Genomic DNA, 20344 nt, shown 5'->3' with positions numbered 1-20344 from the left:
GAGGATGGTGGAGCACTGGCACAGGCTGCCCAGAGAGGTTGTGGAGTCTCCTTCTCTGGAGACTTTCAAAACCCCTCTGGATGCATTCCTGTGTGACCTCTCCTAGGTGATCCTTGTTTGACAGGAGTGCTGGACTAGGTGATTTCTAGAGGTCCTTCCCAACCCCTAACATTCTATGAGCTGGTATTTGAAGAACCTGAGGGCTGAAACTCAGTAGAACATCATTATACATAAGCAGGTGTGCATGAAGGTTTGACAGCATCCATTTCACCCGTCTGGCTGCCACTGCTCAAGGCACAAGCGAAGGCTGAAATGTGAGCACCTGTGCATCCAGCCAGGGACCATACAAATCAGTGCTTGGGTCAGATTCAGAAGCAAGAAGGGTGGTTTGGGCAGAAAGCTGGCTTTGAAATGAACACGGACTGTGGGGAGGTGCGTGGGGTAGCCACACTTGGTGGAAAGGGGGTCACCTCCCACGCTTTGGATCGGGCTTCCCACCTTTTGGTGGGAAAGTGATCCTGGGAACAGCAGCAGGGATGGGAGCTGTTCCTCCTGGTAGGCAGGCAACAGCCTCTCCTGCTGACCAGGCTGCTTCATCCAACATCTTCAGAATGTTGCCACTGGTCTGAGCAGTGGTGCCACATGCCATTAGCCCTCTGGCAACCTTATTCTCTGCATTTTGGGTGCTGATACGTGCCTCTGGGAATCTACAGAGGATGCCTGAGCCCACGTGCTAGAATAAAAGAGAGAAATGTACTCAGCATTCGTAGACAGTGAAAGAAGAGCTGCTGCAGTGGGATGGGTGCTTGGCAGCCTGACCCGGTGTGAGCTGGTAACACGAGTAGCACCGTGCTAGGCAGCCTGTGTGGGAAATGATTACTCACTGATTCCTGCAAAAAGGTCCAACCTGATGAGAGGCTGAGAGGCCAGCTAATGAGGGTAGGGTATTTGCTGTGCTCAGGACAGGCATTTCACCTCAGCTGGAGTGTTTTGAAGGCCAGTGAGAGAGAACTCCCCATTAAAAAATTGCCTGAGGGCAACCTACTGCAGGCAGATTTCCAAACCATCTTTCTGTGGGCAGGGAGCTGTGCCTGACACTTGCTTCCTTTTTCTGAGAGGTGTTGGGAAGGACCTGGGTTTTGCTGAATGCAACCTTGACGGGAGGCAGGATCAAGCAGGTCCCTGCAGAAGTGAGGAGAGCAAAAAGGATGGGATGTCTGGATGCTGGGGTGCTTCGGGAGCGGGCAGGGCCATGGAGGAGCCTCTCGGGGGCCCTTCTGAGGCATGAGGCCAAGCTGGCTGGTGACACTGCAGGGGAGGAACCCAGGGCACCATGTCTTCTTGGGCAGAGCAAAGGTCCTACTTGCAAGCAAGACTTCTGCTGCCAGATTTTTCTGATACCATTCCTGTTCTTTATCAGGTATATTAGCTTGGACTAGAGGCTTTCTGGTAAGATCCATTACAAAATACTCTTCTTCTATGAAATAAAATGTAAAATACAACAGTTGAAAATATTCTAATAAAAAATATTCCAGAAAATTGCATGTTTTAGTTTTAAGGATGAGGGTATGACCCAGAACAACAGCAGAAATAAAAACATTTCAATAATTCAAGGGGGAACTGAACTTAGCAAAAAGATGTATTTAAAAACCCAACCAAACAAAAAAATCCCAAGACATCTTCTCAAGGAAGATGCTTCTGTGTCTTTGATACTGTTCCTGTTGCCCTAAGCAGCATGTAACTGGGGCAATGAGGTCAACTTTTCATAGAAATACCTGAAAATATTGGTATGTATTTCTGTTGTGGTTTAACCTGGCTGGCAGCTAAACACCACACAGCTGCTCTCTCACTCCCCCAGGCAGTAGGTGTCAAATAGCCTGCCTGGTGAATTCAGCACAGTGCTGTTGATTGGGTACAGGTGGGCTGGATGCATGAAGTAAAACATTGCAAATATATTTTATATTTGTTGTATGTGTTGCTGCAAGGGAATTGTTGATCTTGAGTTCAGTCTCAAAAGAGGAAACATAGCATGGAGTAGAGCCTCAAATACATAAAATAGCCATATTTTTAAAATACAAAATCACCTAGGAGAACAGCCAAATGGTTAGCGTGTATAGTGCTACTTTTAAGCTACTGAAAACTTTATGACAGAATCATGGGGTGGTTGAGGTGGGAAGAGACACTCTTCAAATCATCTAATCCACCCCCTTGATTAAAGCAGAGCCACGTGGACTCTAGGACTGTCTCCAGTCGTGTGCTGAAGCCTGTCCTGCTTCTCCATCCCCTTCCTTCAGGCATCCATACACACTGACATGATCCCTCTGAGCATTCTCTTCTTCAGGCTTAACAGTCCCCATTCTCAGCCTTTCTTCAGATGTGAGATTCTCCAGTCCCTTCATCACACTTACATTGGGCAGCTCCCTCCATGCTTGTGCATCTCACTGCTCCAGGCTTAGGGTCTTGTGCATGCCCACTGTGTTTAAATTAATCCTGGCTGGGCCCACCTCCACACAGGAGGAATACCTCTGCCCTGACACACAGCTCCCTTCTGGTCTCCCTTCTGGCAGGCCCCTGGGGTTTCAGGAGCCTTCTCTTCCCAGTAAAGTCTGAGGTGAAAAAGTCCTTGAGCACCCCGGCCTTGTCTGTGCCCAGTGTCACCACCCCTGTTAGCAGAGGGGCCTTATTCTTCCTTTTGCTTTTCATGTATTTGTAGAAACCTTTTTGGCTGCCACTGATAGCCCTTGCCAGATCATGCCTGTCTCCTTGAAAAACTAGCATCTATCAATAATAACATAATTAAAATTCTATTGCAGTATGTAGTCAATCAAATGTCATCAGCAGCTGCACATGCCTTTACCAAGAATAAATATTCTTGCTATGCCTGGCATGAAACAGCTACTCTGCTGTTAAAAATCAGAGTATCACAGGATGACACGGTCACTACGAGCATGATGCTGATGCTGATCTTCATCTGGATTGATCCATTGGTCATGTACACCAGTGCTGTACAAAGGAAACTCAAGTCAATTACTCAGTTTTGGAAATTTTGTTATGGCATTGAGAACACGTGCTGACTAATTAGTTCATTTCCAGAGTTTGTTCCAGTGATGTTAACTTGGGCTGCTTATTAACATGGGTATTATTTTATTTACTTGTTGAGTGCAAGTGCGAGTGGGCATCTCCTAACTGATAACAGAAAATGGATGTGAGGTATAGTGGATCATGAGTTACATGATCAAGCAAGAAGGGTCACAGTAATGGTAACATCTTGTGCTTCAAGCAGTGCTTCTATACTACACACATCCTTGATGAAATAACAATGAAAAGTTCAAAAAGCCTTTCTGAGTCTCTGGTCTTGGCCCACACCCATGTTGGTTGCCTCTGAAGTTTTTAAACACTCGCCAAGAGAAACCTGTGATGGATGTACATTACTAGATTGTAGTAGTAACCTGACTCTTGCAGATTTCTGAGTATGCTGAAACCTGGCTAAAAATCATTCCAAGACTAATAGCCATCCTGGGTAAGTGTGCCACTGCTGAACAGATACTCTGTGCACTGTTCCTTACGTCAGTGAGAGCAGCTCCCTGATCATACAGGATTTCCTTGAGTGCAATCTTCCTTACTCTACAACACATATTTAAAATACATCAAATGGCTCACTCTGAAAATGCTTGTTTCATTCCATAGGAGCCACAGATGGCAAGTTCAGCCTCAAACCTCTCTGGTTTGAGTGTCTAAACAGTGGAAGGGTTAACCCAACTTCAGGTTCAGCTGTGCTACTAGAAAACATTTGATGATAAAAAGATCACCTCAGACTTACAAAATTGCAACCGTCGTGAAAGAAAGGTGACAGTAAAATAATGGAGTAGCATAATTTGGCATTGTTATGATCAAGAGTGCCTTAGCTGTGTTCGTATCACTGACCTAACTAACCTGGGAGACTTGTAACTTCTCTCCCTGTTGCATGCCACAACTTGACTGCCCTGCAGTTGATAGCTGCTCCTGAATAATGTCAGCCCTTGCACTGGTACTTGGAAGCTGCTTAATGCCCTGAACAGGAGGGACCAGAGTGCTGCTAACAGAGGAAAATGGGTGTATTTTAGAATGCAACAAAAGACACTTTTTTTGACCCCTTTGCACACTTAGAGCAGACAATGCTGTGTATAAATCATGTAACAAATGAAACAGTTTGATTCTGCGTCTTTGATTTTCTGCTGTACTAGAATTCAAAATTTAAAAGTATTAACTCCCACAATTTGGATTCTTTGCTAAAAATAAATTGGTGAGTTCTTTGGAATGACCAAATATGCTTTTCCTCAAGGGGCTGATACAGAGCACTATGATAGAAATACATTTATACTAACACACACACACACACATGTATACTTGAGGGTCTGTTTGGTTTATGCAATGGGCTCTGTGAAAGTTTGTAGCCAAGAGAGGAGCTGAAGGAAGAGCAAAGAACAAGCAGTGCACAAGCATTTACCTGGAGGGCAGAATGCCTTTGAAATGGTAGGTGCAGCCACTGCTAGGAGGTAAAGTTGTTACCTGCAGTTGTTATCTTCATTTTTACTCCACATGGGACAGCTGGAGCTACTGGTCTCATTGGATAATTTTAATTGTATAAATGTAATTGTATAAATTGTATGAATGTAATTGTATAAAAGCGCCAGTTCAAATAATATGTGCAGTTAAGTCTAGCAGCACAGTGGCAGATAAATCTTTTTTCCCAGTATTACTTCTTCTGTTTGTTTTGGGATTCATTTGACTAGAGGGTCATCTTGCAGGCCAGACTTTGAATAGGAAATGTCAAAGCCACAGCCTTACAAAGCACTCACGTATTTATATTTGCTTCAGTAAATGCTTGCAGGGCTTCCCAGAAACAGTGATGTTGAAAAGTTTGTAAATTTACTTTCTCATTTGTGAAAGGAAGACCTGGAAATGTGTAATAATATTAAGTAAAGATGTATAAATAACACTTTTCCTTTCAATCAAATTAAAAGTCTCCAAGTTGTGACACTGGGTAAAGGAGTATAAAGCTAGACCATGAAAAAGAGTGGGGGCTGTGAAGTGACACTGCAGTTCTAAGTGCCAGTTTCATGACCTCTCAATGTGGCCTCTCAGAGAACTGACTGTTACCTTCTCTGAAATTCAGAGAGCTCCAGCTCCTGCTGGACTCCAAACTCAGCAGTAAGTGTAAGCCAGAAATCCCTTATTTGCTATGATATTTGTCCCTGTGGTTGATCTGCTCCTAGGGCTGTACACACAGGCACTGCTGGCATCTCTGCTTTGCTGCCACCCAGTTGAGAAGGGCCAAACTAAACAAACTGAAACAGAACTGTAGCATCTTTTGAGAGCCAATTACTGATAATAACTCTGGTTTTGAGCAGACAAGAAAATGATGTTTGGTAAATGTTTGGTTTTGGAAAATAATCTTTGATAAGTCATTGGGAACAGGAGAGGTGCCTGAGGACTGGAGGAAAGCAAGTGTCACTCCAGTCTTCAAGAAAGACAAGAAAGAGGACCTGGGGTAACTACAGACCTGTCAGCCTCACCTCCATCCCTGGAAAGGTGATGGAACAACTCATTCTTGGTGCTGTCTCCAGGCACATCAAGGACAAGAGGCTTATCAGGAGCAGTCAACATGGCTTCACTAAGGGGAAGTCATGTCTGACCAACCTGGTAGCCTTCTGTGAGGATGTAACCAGGTAGATGGATGATGGCAGAGCAGCAGACATAGTTTATCTTGATTTCAGGAGGGCATTTGACACTGTCTCCCACAGCATCCTTGGAGCTAAACTGAAGAAGTGTGGCCTGGATGATTGGGTAGTGGAGTGGCTGACACCCCAGAAGGCTGTGCTGCCATTCAGGGGGATCCAGACAGACTGGAGAGCTGGGCAGGGAGAAATTTAATGAATTACAACAAGGACAAGTGTAGAGTCTTTCATTTGGGAAAGAACAACCCCAGGTACCAGTATAGGCTGGGGACTGAGCTGTGGGAGAGCAGTGAAGGGGAAAGGGACCTGGGGGTGCCATGAGCCAGCAATGTGCCCTTGTGGCCAAGAAGGCCAATGGCATCCTGGGGTGCATTAGAAGGGGGTTGGTTAGTAGGTTGAGAGAGGTTCTCCTCTCCCTCTACTCTGCCCTGGTGAGGCCACATCTGGAATATTGTGTCCAGTTCTGGCCCCTCAGTTCCAGAAGGACAGGGAACTGCTTGAGAGAGTCCAGTGCAGAGTGACCAAGATGATGAAGGGAGTGGAACATCTCCTTTATGAGGAAAAGCTGAGGGAGCTGGGGCTCTGCAGCTTGGAGATGAGGAAACTGAGGGGTGCCCTCCTCAATGTTCATAATATGTAAGGGGGGAGTGCCAGGAGGATGGAGTTAAGGTTTTCTCAGGGGTGACTAATAATAGGAGAAGGGGCAATGGTTATAAACTGAAGCATAGGTGGTTCTTTATAAATATTAGGAAGAATTTTTTCACTGTGATGTGCCCTGTTCCTGGGCACTGGCACAGGTTGCCCAGGGAGGTTGTGGAGTCTCCTTCCCCGGAGACATTCAAATCCCACCTGGATGTGTTCCTGTGTGGCCTGCTGTAGGTGACCCTGCTCTGGCAGGGGGAGTTGAAGTCGATGATCTTTTGAAGTCCCCTCCAACCCATAACTTTCTATGATGCTATGGTTCTATGTTTTGTTAATGTGTTGAGTACTGTTATAAAAACAAGAAACAGGCTTTTGCTGCTTTGGATTGCCCTTCTGCAGTCTTCATTCCTTCTTGAGCCAACTCAGATTTCTACACAGGTGGTGACAGAGCATCATAAAAAGTTACATGGAAAACTCACCTGAAACCTGTATCAAATTTGTCACTATTAGCTTCAAATTTCATGACATGCAAGTAAAACTGGGCTTGGTTTCTTCTGTCTTTTCGCCTAGTTAATTTGAATTCAAAACCCTAAGTCAGTAGTTTCTTCATTCCACTGAGGTAGTTGAAGGTCTTAAGAAAACCTAGAAAATACTTAAGTACTTCTGTTCAACCAGCAAAAGAAACCTAAGCCATGTAGACTTGGAAAACTGGACTTATGCTCAAGAATTTAGGATTATACAAACTCTCACTGGTTCTGTACATCTTTGACATAACCACTCAGTATCTTCATTCTAGCAACTACTGGGTGCTCACGTGTGAATTAAAAAATCTCTGGGTTTAAATTCCACTTTTTTTTTTTTTTCAGATTCATCATATAAGGTGAGACAACTTCTGTGGTATTTTTTTCAATGAAGACCCCAGATGTCACTTTATACTGTTTCACAAAAGGTATGTTTTAATCTCTAAACAAATTGTGTGGTATAAAAAGATATGTGTGTGCATAAATATTTTCTTAAGATGTTTATAATTCCTCTCCTTTCAGTAGGCATTGATTGCTTCAGCTCCATGCTAAGCAAGCAAATAGGCTACATGTTGAACAGATACTAATAATAGAATTTTCAGGGTTGGAAGGGACCTTTAAGATCATCTTGTTCCAACCTCCCATGGGCAGGGACATGATTTTGATTTAGAAAAAATAAGGAATTTCAATAAACTACCTGAATTGCTTGCAGTTTCTGGTTAGATCATCTAAGCCATTTCAAGAACCTTTTCAAACGAATTCATTATGCTTGTGTCCACGTTTCTAAAGAATCTGCAGAAGAAATGGTAGAACAATGTATTATCAACATATTCAACAATTTTTTGTGTATCCAGACTTTGATGATTATGTACATCAGTCTTCCTGGAGATATTTGGCAAAAACACTTCCAAAGATTATCTGCATTTGCACTCATCTACCAAAAGTACTCAGAAACTATACAGAGAGGATGACTGCACTTAAAATATAAAAGTACTCCTAATTCATTAAGAGGAAACAAACAAGAGTGATATGCTTAGAAAAAGCAGCTGATGGAGGTTTCAAAGAAACTCTGGCAGCTCGCAAATACACAAATCTAGTCGCTTAGCTTGCTTTGGAGGAGGTTGTGCCTTAAAGTTAGGTACAAATAAGGCAGTAATTCTGTTCTTAACATTTGTGCAGATTTCCAGATGGTGTTGAGAGAAGTCACTTCCAAATCAAAACTGAGGATGATAACACAAGAGGGTTCCATAAAGACAACTTCACTCTTCTATAGTTCTACAGTTCTTGTGCCAAGTCTTGACACTCACAGCACAAGCACGTGTACATGCATGTACACAGATTTGGTAAAAAAACTACACTCCCAGAACTCCACTGAAATGTACTTCATTTGGAAACATTCAACAGTGTAAGCCATGAATGTGTGCAACTGCAGTTAGTTTTAAGTGTTGGTTCCAGAGAGAAAGAAAAATATACACTGTGTTGCAGAATCCTGTACAGTTATATGCATTGGTACAGAAGGACACAAGACAAAGAGTTTTATTAAAATAAAAAGCTTTAATACTCTTGCATTTAAAATATTTAGCAGAAAATAACTGCTACAAACATGCTACAACATACATGTTCAAAAAGTTTTCAGTGCTTTTTTCCAAAGTTCAGCATTGTGGCAAAAATAGTATTTCTGTAAATATACAGAAGTTGGCTATCATAATACTGATATAAAATGCTTCATGTAGACTAAGGTCAGGTGCATAAAATACAATAAGTAATAAAACATACTGTTTGTATAAACATTTAAAGTATAAAATTCATTAGATAACATGCGAATACTGCAATATTTTAAATGGCACTTAAATATAGATACTGAAATTCTTTATAATTTTGCATTCAATACGAGATTCTGAAATGTAAAAAAGAACATATTTCTTCACTATTTCTTCACTGAAGTCAGTTACTAGTACAGAGCTTGATTGTCATTTTACAAGCATTGAACCCAATGTCCTGCAAATCTTCACTAGTCCAAGTAAAGATCTATACTGAAATAGGCCCAGGGCTAGGTAGTTTTCTTCATAATAAAACATGAAAGCATATTTACATGAGAAGAAACTCTTAAATTTTTGGTAAGGTAATTAAGTAGCAGCAATTTGTTTCTTCCAAAAATGATGTTTAAAGTAGGTACTTGCTTTTCATTATCACTGATATGTGTCTGAATAATAAAAAATCAGCATTCTTCAATAAACTCCACTACCTTGTTCACTGCTGGAAAAAACCCTGTAAGATCCCTTCAAGCAAAAATCATAAATCCAGAATGTCACAACCTTCCAGACTATTTTTATGTGTCCAAGATCAATGGAAAACAATTTAATTGTGCTGAAACAGTCATCTGACTAGTAATGAATAAAAGAATCATCTTTTCACATTATTTCAAATATTTATAGTTCTTCATCAAAAAAGTCAATAAAATCTTCGACAAATTTTGTTTACTGGTTCAGTGACCAACAGTTCTGAATGTCCTTCATACTATAGAACACCACAATAGTCATGCGTGTTTTCTAAGCAGTTATATGCAATATATTAATCCTGACAAGGTGAATAAAAGGCTTGTGAGCAGGGAGTGCAGAACAGGCACCACTTTAACAGAAGGAGAAGAAATGCTAAATGAAACTTGTACTTGGGATGCAATCAGAGCTGATAGTGGCACATGTGATGCTAATGCTGGACTGTCTGAGTTTATCAGTGACTCTATGTTTTCTGCTTCTTTATTGCAGGCTTCAATCTAAGGAAAAAAAAGAAGTTATTATTTTTCTCCTTGCTATGTAAAATCCCAGTTCAAAAATGTCGCAGAATTCAAGAAAGAAAATTTGAGTTATTCCCATCACAGATAAGATTTATATAACTTTGGGGAGCATTTCTTAGAAAGTACAGTGGAGCTCTTATTGCAGACTTTGGTACTATGACAAGTACTGTGCAAGCCCTGAGTACTAGCAGAAGGGAAGAAAGGAAGCTACGTGCAAGTTATCATGGGTCATGTGTTTTAAATGCTGATGCCAAAAAGCTCACAGTAAATTATAACTGAAATAAGTACCCCTAAAACTAAGGACATCCTTCCAGACTGAAGACTTCCTTCCTTACTATCTTGAAGTCTACAACAGAGGAAAAATTAGGATTTTCTATTTCTTGGGATTTTTCTTCCAAATCAAGGAAAATTGATTTCTTTCATGGGAAGGGAAGAATGGAAGTAATGGGAAAATCTGAGAAAATCCAGGTTTCCATTTTCCGCAGACATGATGCTAAGTATAATCTATGTTAGAAAGTCCATTTTTTTTACCTTACCTTCTACTGCAACCCAGGAATTGATTCAGTATGCTATTTAACAGCTTTGGAAGCTGCCTCTGGTGACGTTTTAACTTGGCAAACTCAGTATCTGGATGCCCAAAGCTTTGAAAATTGATGAACAACTATTTCAGCAATGGGTGTCACCGGTGAGATAGGAAGCTTCTCACTGGTTTCAGGTGGCCTCTCTGATTTCAGAGAGTACTCCTCTCCTCACAAGTCTGACAGCACCTGCTCCTGATGGAATGAGAGCTGACCAGATCATCAAAGCTCAAGACCCTGTTTTCTAAGTCCTGGTAACATTTTTGACTCTTTCTACTAAAGACGGAGACATAAACTGGAGCTGAGATGGACAGAACAGGGTTGCTTTGGTAGCATGTCCAAGGAAAATACACACGATATATCTGGCTGAGGAATCACAGAATTTATGGCAGTGATTCTGTCCCCTCACACTATATCATAATTTAGCCCATCCCAGAAGCAATACTGAGCACTCAAAATTAGAGTGTAGAAATATAACGGAAATGGAAAATGACCATTAATAATAAAATAAAAACCAAGGGAATGAACCTGCCTGAATTCTGTTTGTCTAGTAAAAGATAAGAGAGAGACTGTGGTTAGGTTTTTCCCCCCCTTATTTTCCAAGCTAAATCCTTCATTTTACACTAGTACACATCAGCATGTCAGGAAACAAAATGAAGAGTAAAGAGCACCTAAGCTGTTATGACTTCATTATAAAGTGCCATCAGCTGGGCCAGGTAGGACTATTATAAACAACTGTAAAATTGCAATGAATTATGTTCTTTTTAATAGGAAGAGGATACCCTCACTGGTATGGCAGAGGTTAGCAAGCAGAAAGTGAAAATGAAGCAACAGCCCCAAGACAATAATAGTGCAATACACAGCCAAAGCCTTGCTTGTATTGCTCTGAACTGCTCCTAAGAAAATACTGAAAGAACTTTCAGCTGAATATGCTGGTTTACCTTTAGAGTTTATTACTGTGAGTGTTAGATTCTTGTTTGCTGGCTTGAACTAGCGATGACACAGCAAGCTGGGCAGCTTACTGGAATCTTACTTTTTAAGTTTGCAATAATGTTTTGGGATTTTCTAGCACTTTTTACCATAAGGTAGAAAGAAATATCAAAACTAGGATGGTCTCAGAATAGTATCAACACATCCTCCTTGATATGAATTACTGCGTAATATCAAGATATGCACAAAGTATTAATATATCAATATGTATGATGTGATTCAGCCTAATATCACAATCTACTGCTAACCCTGGTACTCCTAGCAAAGGAGCACCATTTCATATGCAAGTATGCATTTCATATACGATTAACATTGATACAAGAGTAATTTATTTTCATCAATTCAGTAATTTATTTTCATCAATTTGTATTTTCTGTTATCTTAGCCACAGAAACTTGAGGGTTCTGCATTTATTAATTTTTAAACAAAACTTACACTACTCTGTCGTTGGCCTTCTTTCACCTCCCCACTCTAATGACCCATACTCAAAAGCCTCATAGCAGACAAGCGGGATTCTCAAGACATTTCACCATCCACGATCCTAGCTATTCAGATCTGAGTTACTAAAGAAATCTTCATTAATTCAGTATGCAGGAAAATGCACAATTTTAAAACTGCTATATTGAAAACAGTAAAGTGTACACATATGAAAATTAAGTATATCCATGCTGGGTAAACAAAATAATAATTTAGTTCTACCTGTAATGGTTTGGGGTTCTGATCCACAGGAATAATGAGAATCACGATTTCAGATTCAATGCTTAAGTACCCAAACACATCACACTGTGGCACTGAGACATGCAGGCGTATTTTTTCAAGTATGTCAAGTACTGTTATAGGCTTTTTATTTGTTACCTGGAAAAAAGCAAAGAACTTCATGGATGTTGTAATATTATGCACCATTACATTCTTCCTACTCAGTTTCACCAACTTGCTGTCATGACAGAAAATTTGTTTCATCCATTAAATGGCTCAGTTCTAATCTCTAGCAAAAAATCCCCCAAACCAACCCTCTCAAAAAGTGAAGAGAAAAAAATTATTTACTCTTTAAATTAACCATGGTTTTGCTATTTGTTGTTCTTCACCTTCGTGGTTACTGTGTATATGTATCACATACCTCAAAATCATGTAAATGGTTATCTGTTACAGTGGCTTGTACTCTCATGCTGGGAAACAAGAGGCAGAGCAGTCCTACCAGCTGGCAGTCCTTTACCATCACAGACCTTATTCCAAAAGCCACCAAAAATGAAGAGAAATACATCTGTATATAGGGAAACTTGTGACATCTCAAGCTCAATAGGGAAACTTGTGACATCTCAAGCTCACTATGTAACTACCATATTTTTCTCTCTTTTTTGCTGTCTGTATCTGACAAAACATAATTTGACTTTAGGTGCTCAGTATATTTAAGTACTGCTACACCTTAAAGTTTTTTCACCTTTTTATCCAGGTCACTTCTGGATGTGTAATACCACAGTACAGTATAGACCCCAACACACCTTTTGTGTTGATCATTTTGTTGTGTTCTGTTTTCTAGCTTTGGCTGCAGGAAATACATCCCTCTTACCCCACTGCACCTTTGTTTCTCTTAAGACCACTGGTACAGGACCTTAACAAGTGGGTATCTGGGAAACCCAAGTAGACCACCTGAATCAAATTTGCAAGGTGTCACAAAATATTCTTTTTAGCAGATCTTTGAGGGATTTCCTTGTCATAGTCCCATTAACATGTAGTAGGTAGGAAATGCTGACTGTTTGAACAGTCTTAGAATAGAAGCACATGTATACTTTAAGAATGCTGATGGGAATGTTTGAGAGGTCACATATTTTAAATGTAAAGATACAAATATATAAGTTCTGAAAACTTTAAGACTGTGTGTTGTGGTGCTAGGTGAGCAAGAGAAAAGAAAGTCACCAAGACTGTGGTGACAAAGGGAAGAAAAATACAGAGGGGGAAAAAGTAGAAAAAAGCAACAACTAAATACCCTAATACAGGTATTAGGGTACTTAGCAGGTGAGAGGAATGTAATTATCATCAACTGCTTGAATAGCTACCTAAATCCAATACATTTTTTAAAAATGGAAAGCCTTCGTCTAACTAAAACTAAAAATCCCTCTTTGTAGCCACATGTTATATTGTATGAACCAAGACGCTGCAGTGGTCACCATGTTCCTGGTACAATGAGAGATGACAACTGAAAGACATTCCATGTCCATGGCCTGACAGACAATGTTGCTCAACACAACTGGTCAGTATAGGCACAGCACACACAAAAAGAAGATCTCTGAGAGGAACTTGGTAGAGCATCAGTCAGAATCACACCCTTGAGACGAAGGCCAACCACACACTGGGCTGGAACACCAAGAACAGAGCCAGCAGAAGTCACTGTTCCCCTTTGTTTGCCCCCTGCCCCCTCCCCAGGACACACTGATGAGCTGGAGGGAGTTTGATGGTGGTCAGCTTGTGAAATCTTCACTCTGGAATTTTTAAAAATCTGAACTAACTGGAGTTAACCTTGCTTTGAGCAGGGGTTTGGACTAGATGATCTTCAGGGATCATATTCAAGGTTAAATTTTTCTGTGGTTTTACAGTAATAGTCAATTATCTCAACTGCTAAATATATATAAACAAGCCAATGTAATTTTATACTGTTTTGCTGAAATTCTCTTTCTTCTTGATATATTAAAAAGAAAAGAATCATGTGCAGATGCAAACACAGACTGTTTTGCTCCACCTGGCATGATCATGGTATTACTCTGTTTTGTTGTGATGTTCTGCCAAAAATGCAGTGTTCTGCTCTGTTCCATAAATCAAAGCATAAAAGCAGGGGTCAAAAAAGTGCAGTCCTTTTATACACCAGGTGGAGACTCTGGGCCTAATATGTTGTGTTCAGTCTGTCAATTTCAGAAGATCCATCTTACACTGGAGGTTTTTGAAGAGAAGCAATGAGGATGCTAGTGTCTAACTTACGGATGCATCAAATTAAAATCCAACATTTTTAGCTGATTAGCAACAAAATCAGTGACAACTAGGTAACCCAAAAAGTGTAAACCAATCCAATTTAAACGTAAGACAATGTCAGAACTAAGTTACCAACGTTAGGAAATAGTGAGTTAGCACAATAAACTTAACAAAAGGGCCATAATAACAAGTACAAACTGTATTATTACCATGTGATAGATATAGGTCTGGTATCATTTGTCTTTAATATTTCATGTCATTTAAACTGCAAACCTGAATGTGCTTGCTGGTGCCTACTCTAGCTCTGTTTTGCTTTGCATTGTAATTCAATTTCTTTACCTGATACTAAGGTGGAGGAAAGTATAGACAGTATACAGAAAAAAATTTTACACATGACCTACTGAAAAATAACTGGTTTTATAATTTGTTAAATAATTTTTAGGAGAGAGTATACAGCAAATTGACTTTTCCACGTACCATTTAAAATAAGGCATGATTAATCTGCTTACCCTTGCAAAAGTATCCAGCTTATCTTTGTCATATAAGATTCTCAGCATTCCAGCACATAGTGGACAGCAGGCTCCTATGTGAATAAAAAAAAAATCTCAGAAATGAAAGCACATAGGATTTTAATAGAGGTCAAAATCTGAATGGTAACTGGGAATTGAAAATAGCAATACAACCAAAGCAAAGTTTGTTTCAGTTTGATAGCAGAATTGCACAAGTTCTAAGATTTTTTAATGTTGAAAACATTTATAATGCAAAAGCAGTCACCTTTCAACACACATTTACTACTATCAACATGAAACAAAATGTATTTTCATTCACACGTGCAGAGTGACTGTTATAATATTAAATGTAATACCAAAGCACAAAGACCCTTTTTCATACCACTGAATGAGAAAAAAACATAGAACCTTTTAAAAACTGAGCTTTCCTTGCTCTGTGTATTACCTGTGGTTACTTAGTGTTTCATAAAGGAAGTATTTGTGACAATATTGTGTCAATATTGTGACAGTATAAAAACCAGTTTACAACAGCACAACTGCAAAAGTATTCCTACTATCTTTCTCTTTCACAGCACTGTACACATAAAGTATTTTACTCTTTGTTCTTCTGTGAACTCTACTGTGATGAGAGTTTGGAATTCCAGTACAGTACCTGTGCTGCCTGTGCAGTGACATCCTACCCTGGACACCACAGATCTCATTGATTTGTGCCAAACCTGCCCTTTGGGGAAAGATGGAAGTTTCCAAGGACTGAAGGAGCATGACTTCTAAAGCTAACACCTTAGCACTTCAGAATTACTTGGCTGAGTCCTGATACTGCCTCGTTCTAGCCCTTGGTAAAGACCTCTACTTCATCCTTTCTCCTTAGATATCTCAAAGACAGTGAATAGAGTATTTTAAAGCTTATTTTTAGTTCCAAATACACACTCATCTATACACACAGCCCGGGAACTCTCTCCTGCCTGCAGCAAACTTCATCAAGGTGCTGCCATACCTGGTGCAATAACGGGTTTGCAGCCAGCAGCAGAAAGCTGGGGACATTTAACAAAGGCACACTCAGTGTGAAAGCCATAGTCTGAGAGAACCCCTACAGCCTGGCAGTGCCCGTAGTAGTCGACAGCCACGCGGTCGGAATAGGCAGCACAGACACTGCTGTAGGTTTCCCCGTTGTGCCCACAAACAGGCTCCATGGATCTGCAAAACGCCTGAAATGCAGAGAAAAATGGTTCTGAGGTCATGCTACAGACAAAAAAACACCTTAGTTTTAACATCACCTGCTAATATTGCAGGTGACATTTTAAAAAGGATGCAATCGAGAGTAAATAACCCGTCGGTTTATGAATGGGTACTAAATGCAAAGAATAAGTACTTAAAGAAGGTGACAGGAAAAAAATCTAAGTTGGAATATGAGAAATGCTCAATAAGACATGTTTTGGAAAATAATAATCTTTGTTCTGTGCTAATGCATAAATAAAATGACCATGTCATTAAAATTAACTTATTAATTTAACTAGATTTAAGATAATTATAATTTTATTATGTAATAAAGGTATTATTTTAGGAATAAAATTAATTTCTTAACACTTGATATTATAGCATGTGTCAATAATTTAATTACTTACTATTACCTTATTTATTCACTCATCTCAGTGGTATTGTGTTCTTAAATTTCAGTGCACGTGTGCACAAGTATTTCTAACACATTATTTCAGAAGTAAATGTACACATTTACTGCAAAAGGATAAAATCAATTACTAGACATCTCTGTCAAAAATATATTTACTGAGAACATCTGTAACAATACATTTATTTTGTCCATTTTCTCTCAGAAAAACGTATCTAGTGTGTCACTTGATTAAAAAGCATGTAAGGGTCAAAGAATGGTAATGCAGTTTCCTCCTAACCCACCTGTGCACATGTATTAGTCAGCCATAGTCAAGAGGTCAAAAGCCAAGAAACCGAAGCTTTTGAGCATGGACTGAAGCAAATGGAATTGTTAAGGTCTCTGCAGACAAGACATGGCTACTACTTTCATCCAAAGTTTTGTGAAATGACACAACTCATTACATTATTTCTCGATAAGGTCCTAATATTTTGTTAAACTAGTCTTTCAAGTAAGACACTATAGCTACATGATATCTTCTACACAGTAAGACAATTACAGTTTCTGTGTTACACACCTAAGCCAACGTGACAGAGAAGAGGACAAGTAAATCTAAGCACTGAAAATTGCTTTGTATTTTGCAGTCATATAAAAGCAAGAGTGCAAACTTAAGGCTACCAATGTCAAAGACTTTGTGAACTTGGATACAACTAGACATACAGCTTTTGGAGAAAAAAACCCAGCCATGCAATATTCCTTTGATTCTTACTGTTCAGGGGCTGAACGTTCTCTGAATATCTTGTGAGATATCTGAAGTGCAATGAGAAGAATTATCTGTACTTAACGAGGTTGCTGAAAAAGGGCAAGAAAAAGAAGATACAAAGACAGAAAGGCAGAAACTAAAAGTGGGTTAAAAGAGCAATAGCATTTATAATACAGAAAAACTCTGAAAAAATGTTCTGTACTTCTAAGAATACCTTTCAGTTGAGACCAAGAGAAGGTCCCAAATTCATCTTCATAATCTGAGAAAAACCTGGAGATGACCAGCCTACCAAGAAATAAAAGCTACCAACTACTAAAAAAGCTACCAACTTTGGAAAGAGTAGCTCCTGGCTTTTCTTGTGAAGTGACAGAATATCTGCTCTATCAACACTGTAGGAAGGTGTAGGATGGAAGAACTAAACCTGATCCTTCTCAGGGATCCATCTGAAGACCAATCCAATCCAGACTGAAGAAAATATTGCAGACTGCCTGGTCTCCAATAAAACTCAGGTGTAAATAGATCCTGAACAATGAACTTGGTAAACCAGGGGCACAGTTACACAACACTACACACTTGATGACCGAGCAGTAGTTTTTATTTAAAACAAGTACAAATTGGTAAAACCTAGCATTTTACTAACCAAGGAACTGCATTAATTACTGTGAACCTACCTCAGTGCTACCTTTAATAGTGAAAAGTATAGGAAGAATTAATATAAATATCAGAGTACTATCCCTAAGAAAGCTTAAGCAAAGCTTTTGTTTGGTTTTGAGACAGCTGTTAACTAAACCAGATAAAACACTTGACCAAAATCTGAATATAATTTTGTGACAATATTTTTGCACTCATTAAAATTACATTTTTAAAGGGCTACTTTCAATGAAAACATTTTGCAAAGCTACAAAAAACAGAATGCAAAAAACCCAGAACATAGCAGAGCTGAACATTAAAGAACTAAGGAGACTTTATATTTACTGCTAGAACAACTTCCTACCTGGCACGGTCCTCGGTATGCTAAACTTTTCCCTTTCTGGTACAAAGCACACAAGTTACTGTATTCCACATTGTCTGTGTCACAAACAGGATCCCGTGTCTGGTCACAATTTAACTGCCTTGGCACACATTCATGCTGGCTACATTTGAACTTTCCAAAACTAGTCAAGCAAACTTGTTTCTTTGGTATACACCTGCATGAAGTAATCATAATTGCACATAATTTATTAGGATTTCTTTCGTAAGTAAAAAAATATCTGTGCTTTAGAGCTAACTATGATTTAGCAGAGCTGCAGGAAATACAAGTGGTAAAACATTCTGAATAGTAAATTCCAGGTCTGGAACTGGTTCACACTGTTTTTAGTCAATGTGTGAAAATGCAACCATGGTTTTCACTAATTAAACTTTTACCAAGTTCTTTTCAATGGATTTTCAACCATGGCTTGGATAAACTTCTTATTTATTCCCATGCTTAATTTTGTAAATGTATATTAAAGGAAAACCAGAGAAAACAAGAAAACAGTGAACTGCAAGAGGAAAACGTTGCAAAGGTCTAGCCTCATCCTTCCTCAAAAGGGTAGTGAAAGCAAGACTTGGAAGATTATATGGTTTCAATTACAAATAAAAATTGGATTCTAGTTTTGTATCCAGAATATTCTATCACATTCAATCTTGAGTTTTTTTATCAATAGACTGATAAAAGGTCAAATGGCTTTTTTAACAATCTCCTCCTATAAATGACAATAATGCTGCACTGGACTATGTACAACAGCAACTTACTCTCTCTGAGTGCTGCTTTCCTACACATTACGTATTTTCCTTTGATATTAGGGAAGCCTCGTAAATTCTGAGATTTAAACACTTTGCAAGTGGAATGTAAGATCTTAAGTACATTCTAAATGCTTCAGAGACATTTTAAAATGAATATGTTTATTTAGTTTAGGCAACATTATCAAACTGACCCAGAAAAATGTATTGTGTAAAGTCATTTACGGAAACTGCAAGTTGAGGTTCTAAGCAGAATGGTTATTCTGTAAAACTGAAAAACCTCTCTAGGCTTTCAAAATTAGAAATATAAAAGGTAAAAAATGTATAGCCACAATGCAGCATTGAAATTCCAATTTTCAATGCAACACTGGCTACTACAACTAAAAAAATTCAGCGTTTTCTCTGCAGTTTTTTGCCGCAAGGCATTTCAAATCAGAAAAAGAAAAAAAAAATTGCTGTAATCTGTTTTCATGAAAGCAAAGTATTTCACAACTTCTTATAGTGGCTTTCTTTCCAAACAGAAAAAATGTGCAAATTCAAAGGAGACTGCAATATTGCACAACTCTGAGAAAACTGAAGATAGAGATCAATATTATGAGGCACAGACTTTACTTTCTGTGAGACAGGACAGATTGTCTTTTCTTCCGACACTAGTAAACAGCATATTTTTGGTTTACTATGTTTGCCTATACAGATTTTGCTTTTTCTGACACTGAAAAAATAGAGATTGTAAAGACATAGTTTCCACAAGATATCAACCTAATTCAGAGAAACTCAGGTGTTCCAGAGTAATCGATATTTTCATACTTTAAAGATAAAAAACACATATTATTGACTTAATTAGCAAAACTGACAAGATGTTCTGAATGCAGGTGCAGGGATTTTTTAAAAAACTATTAGAAGATGTGAAACAAAAATAGTGAAATTACATTTATAGCCCTTTCAACAAATTTAACTCTCCCACTTTTGAAAGCACACATAAATTCTTTCTGATTGCTAAAACTGAGATCTGTGTAATGAATTTCAACTATATAGCACAACATAAGTGGAATCAAGATTTGGCAGTTATGACAGTCCAGTACTAATTATGATAAATAAACAGTAGTTTTATATAGATATTTGTATTGGAGTATCCCAAAAGTAGAATATTACTACAATATACTTCACATTCAAAGAAAAAAGTAAATCTGCTTAACGAATAGGAGACGCCAAGCTTAAAAACATATATTGCTTTTACCTCTGATTTTTATTACAAGGGTTAGGGTTACAAGGATCCTTGGAAATGCACGATCCAAATTCAAACTGGTTGTCCTGCAGCCCAACACAACGAGCTATACATGCACTTGGATACGTGCGCCCGTTCTGACCACACACTGGTACAAACTGATCAACACAGTTACATGGCAAACCTGTAGAAGCAACACACAAAACAAGAATTTGGTGCACACTTATTTTCTCTGGCAGAAGATACACAGGGAGTCACTATGATATCTTTGCCTTCTAGC

General features: G+C 39.0%; 1 protein-coding gene and 1 long non-coding RNA gene across 7 annotated transcripts in view; one reads left to right on the top strand and one right to left on the bottom strand.

The window, feature by feature from the left end:
• Positions 1-8414: 8414 nt before the first annotated feature.
• RECK (reversion inducing cysteine rich protein with kazal motifs) overlaps positions 8415-20344 on the bottom strand; it is a 59629-nt gene continuing 47699 nt past the window's right edge. For 3 of the 6 annotated variants that reach the window (XM_071736260.1, XM_071736263.1, XM_071736264.1), the window contains 6 exons: positions 20077-20248; positions 18073-18265; positions 15707-15917; positions 14713-14786; positions 11942-12097; positions 8415-9653 (listed from right to left, as the gene is read on the bottom strand). In XM_071736260.1, the coding sequence (XP_071592361.1) occupies positions 9438-9653; positions 11942-12097; positions 14713-14786; positions 15707-15917; positions 18073-18265; positions 20077-20248 (1022 nt within the window). In that variant the 3' untranslated portion in view covers positions 8415-9437. Of the gene's footprint in view, positions 9654-11941; positions 12098-14708; positions 14787-15706; positions 15918-17084; positions 17168-18072; positions 18266-20076; positions 20249-20344 lie in introns of those variants that run through there. The other 3 variants (XM_071736261.1, XR_011724320.1, XR_011724321.1) reach the window with 3 other exon arrangements.
• LOC139792624 (uncharacterized) lies at positions 9650-14546 on the top strand. Its single transcript, XR_011724322.1, has 2 exons — positions 9650-11210; positions 13366-14546. It is a non-coding gene; the product is annotated as an uncharacterized lncRNA (long non-coding RNA).

Source organism: Heliangelus exortis, chromosome 2, assembly GCF_036169615.1.
Source record: "Heliangelus exortis chromosome 2, bHelExo1.hap1, whole genome shotgun sequence".
NCBI lineage: Eukaryota > Metazoa > Chordata > Aves > Apodiformes > Trochilidae > Heliangelus > Heliangelus exortis.
Note: the sequence above shows the minus strand (reverse complement) of the source record. Positions and strands in the feature narration are given on the sequence as shown.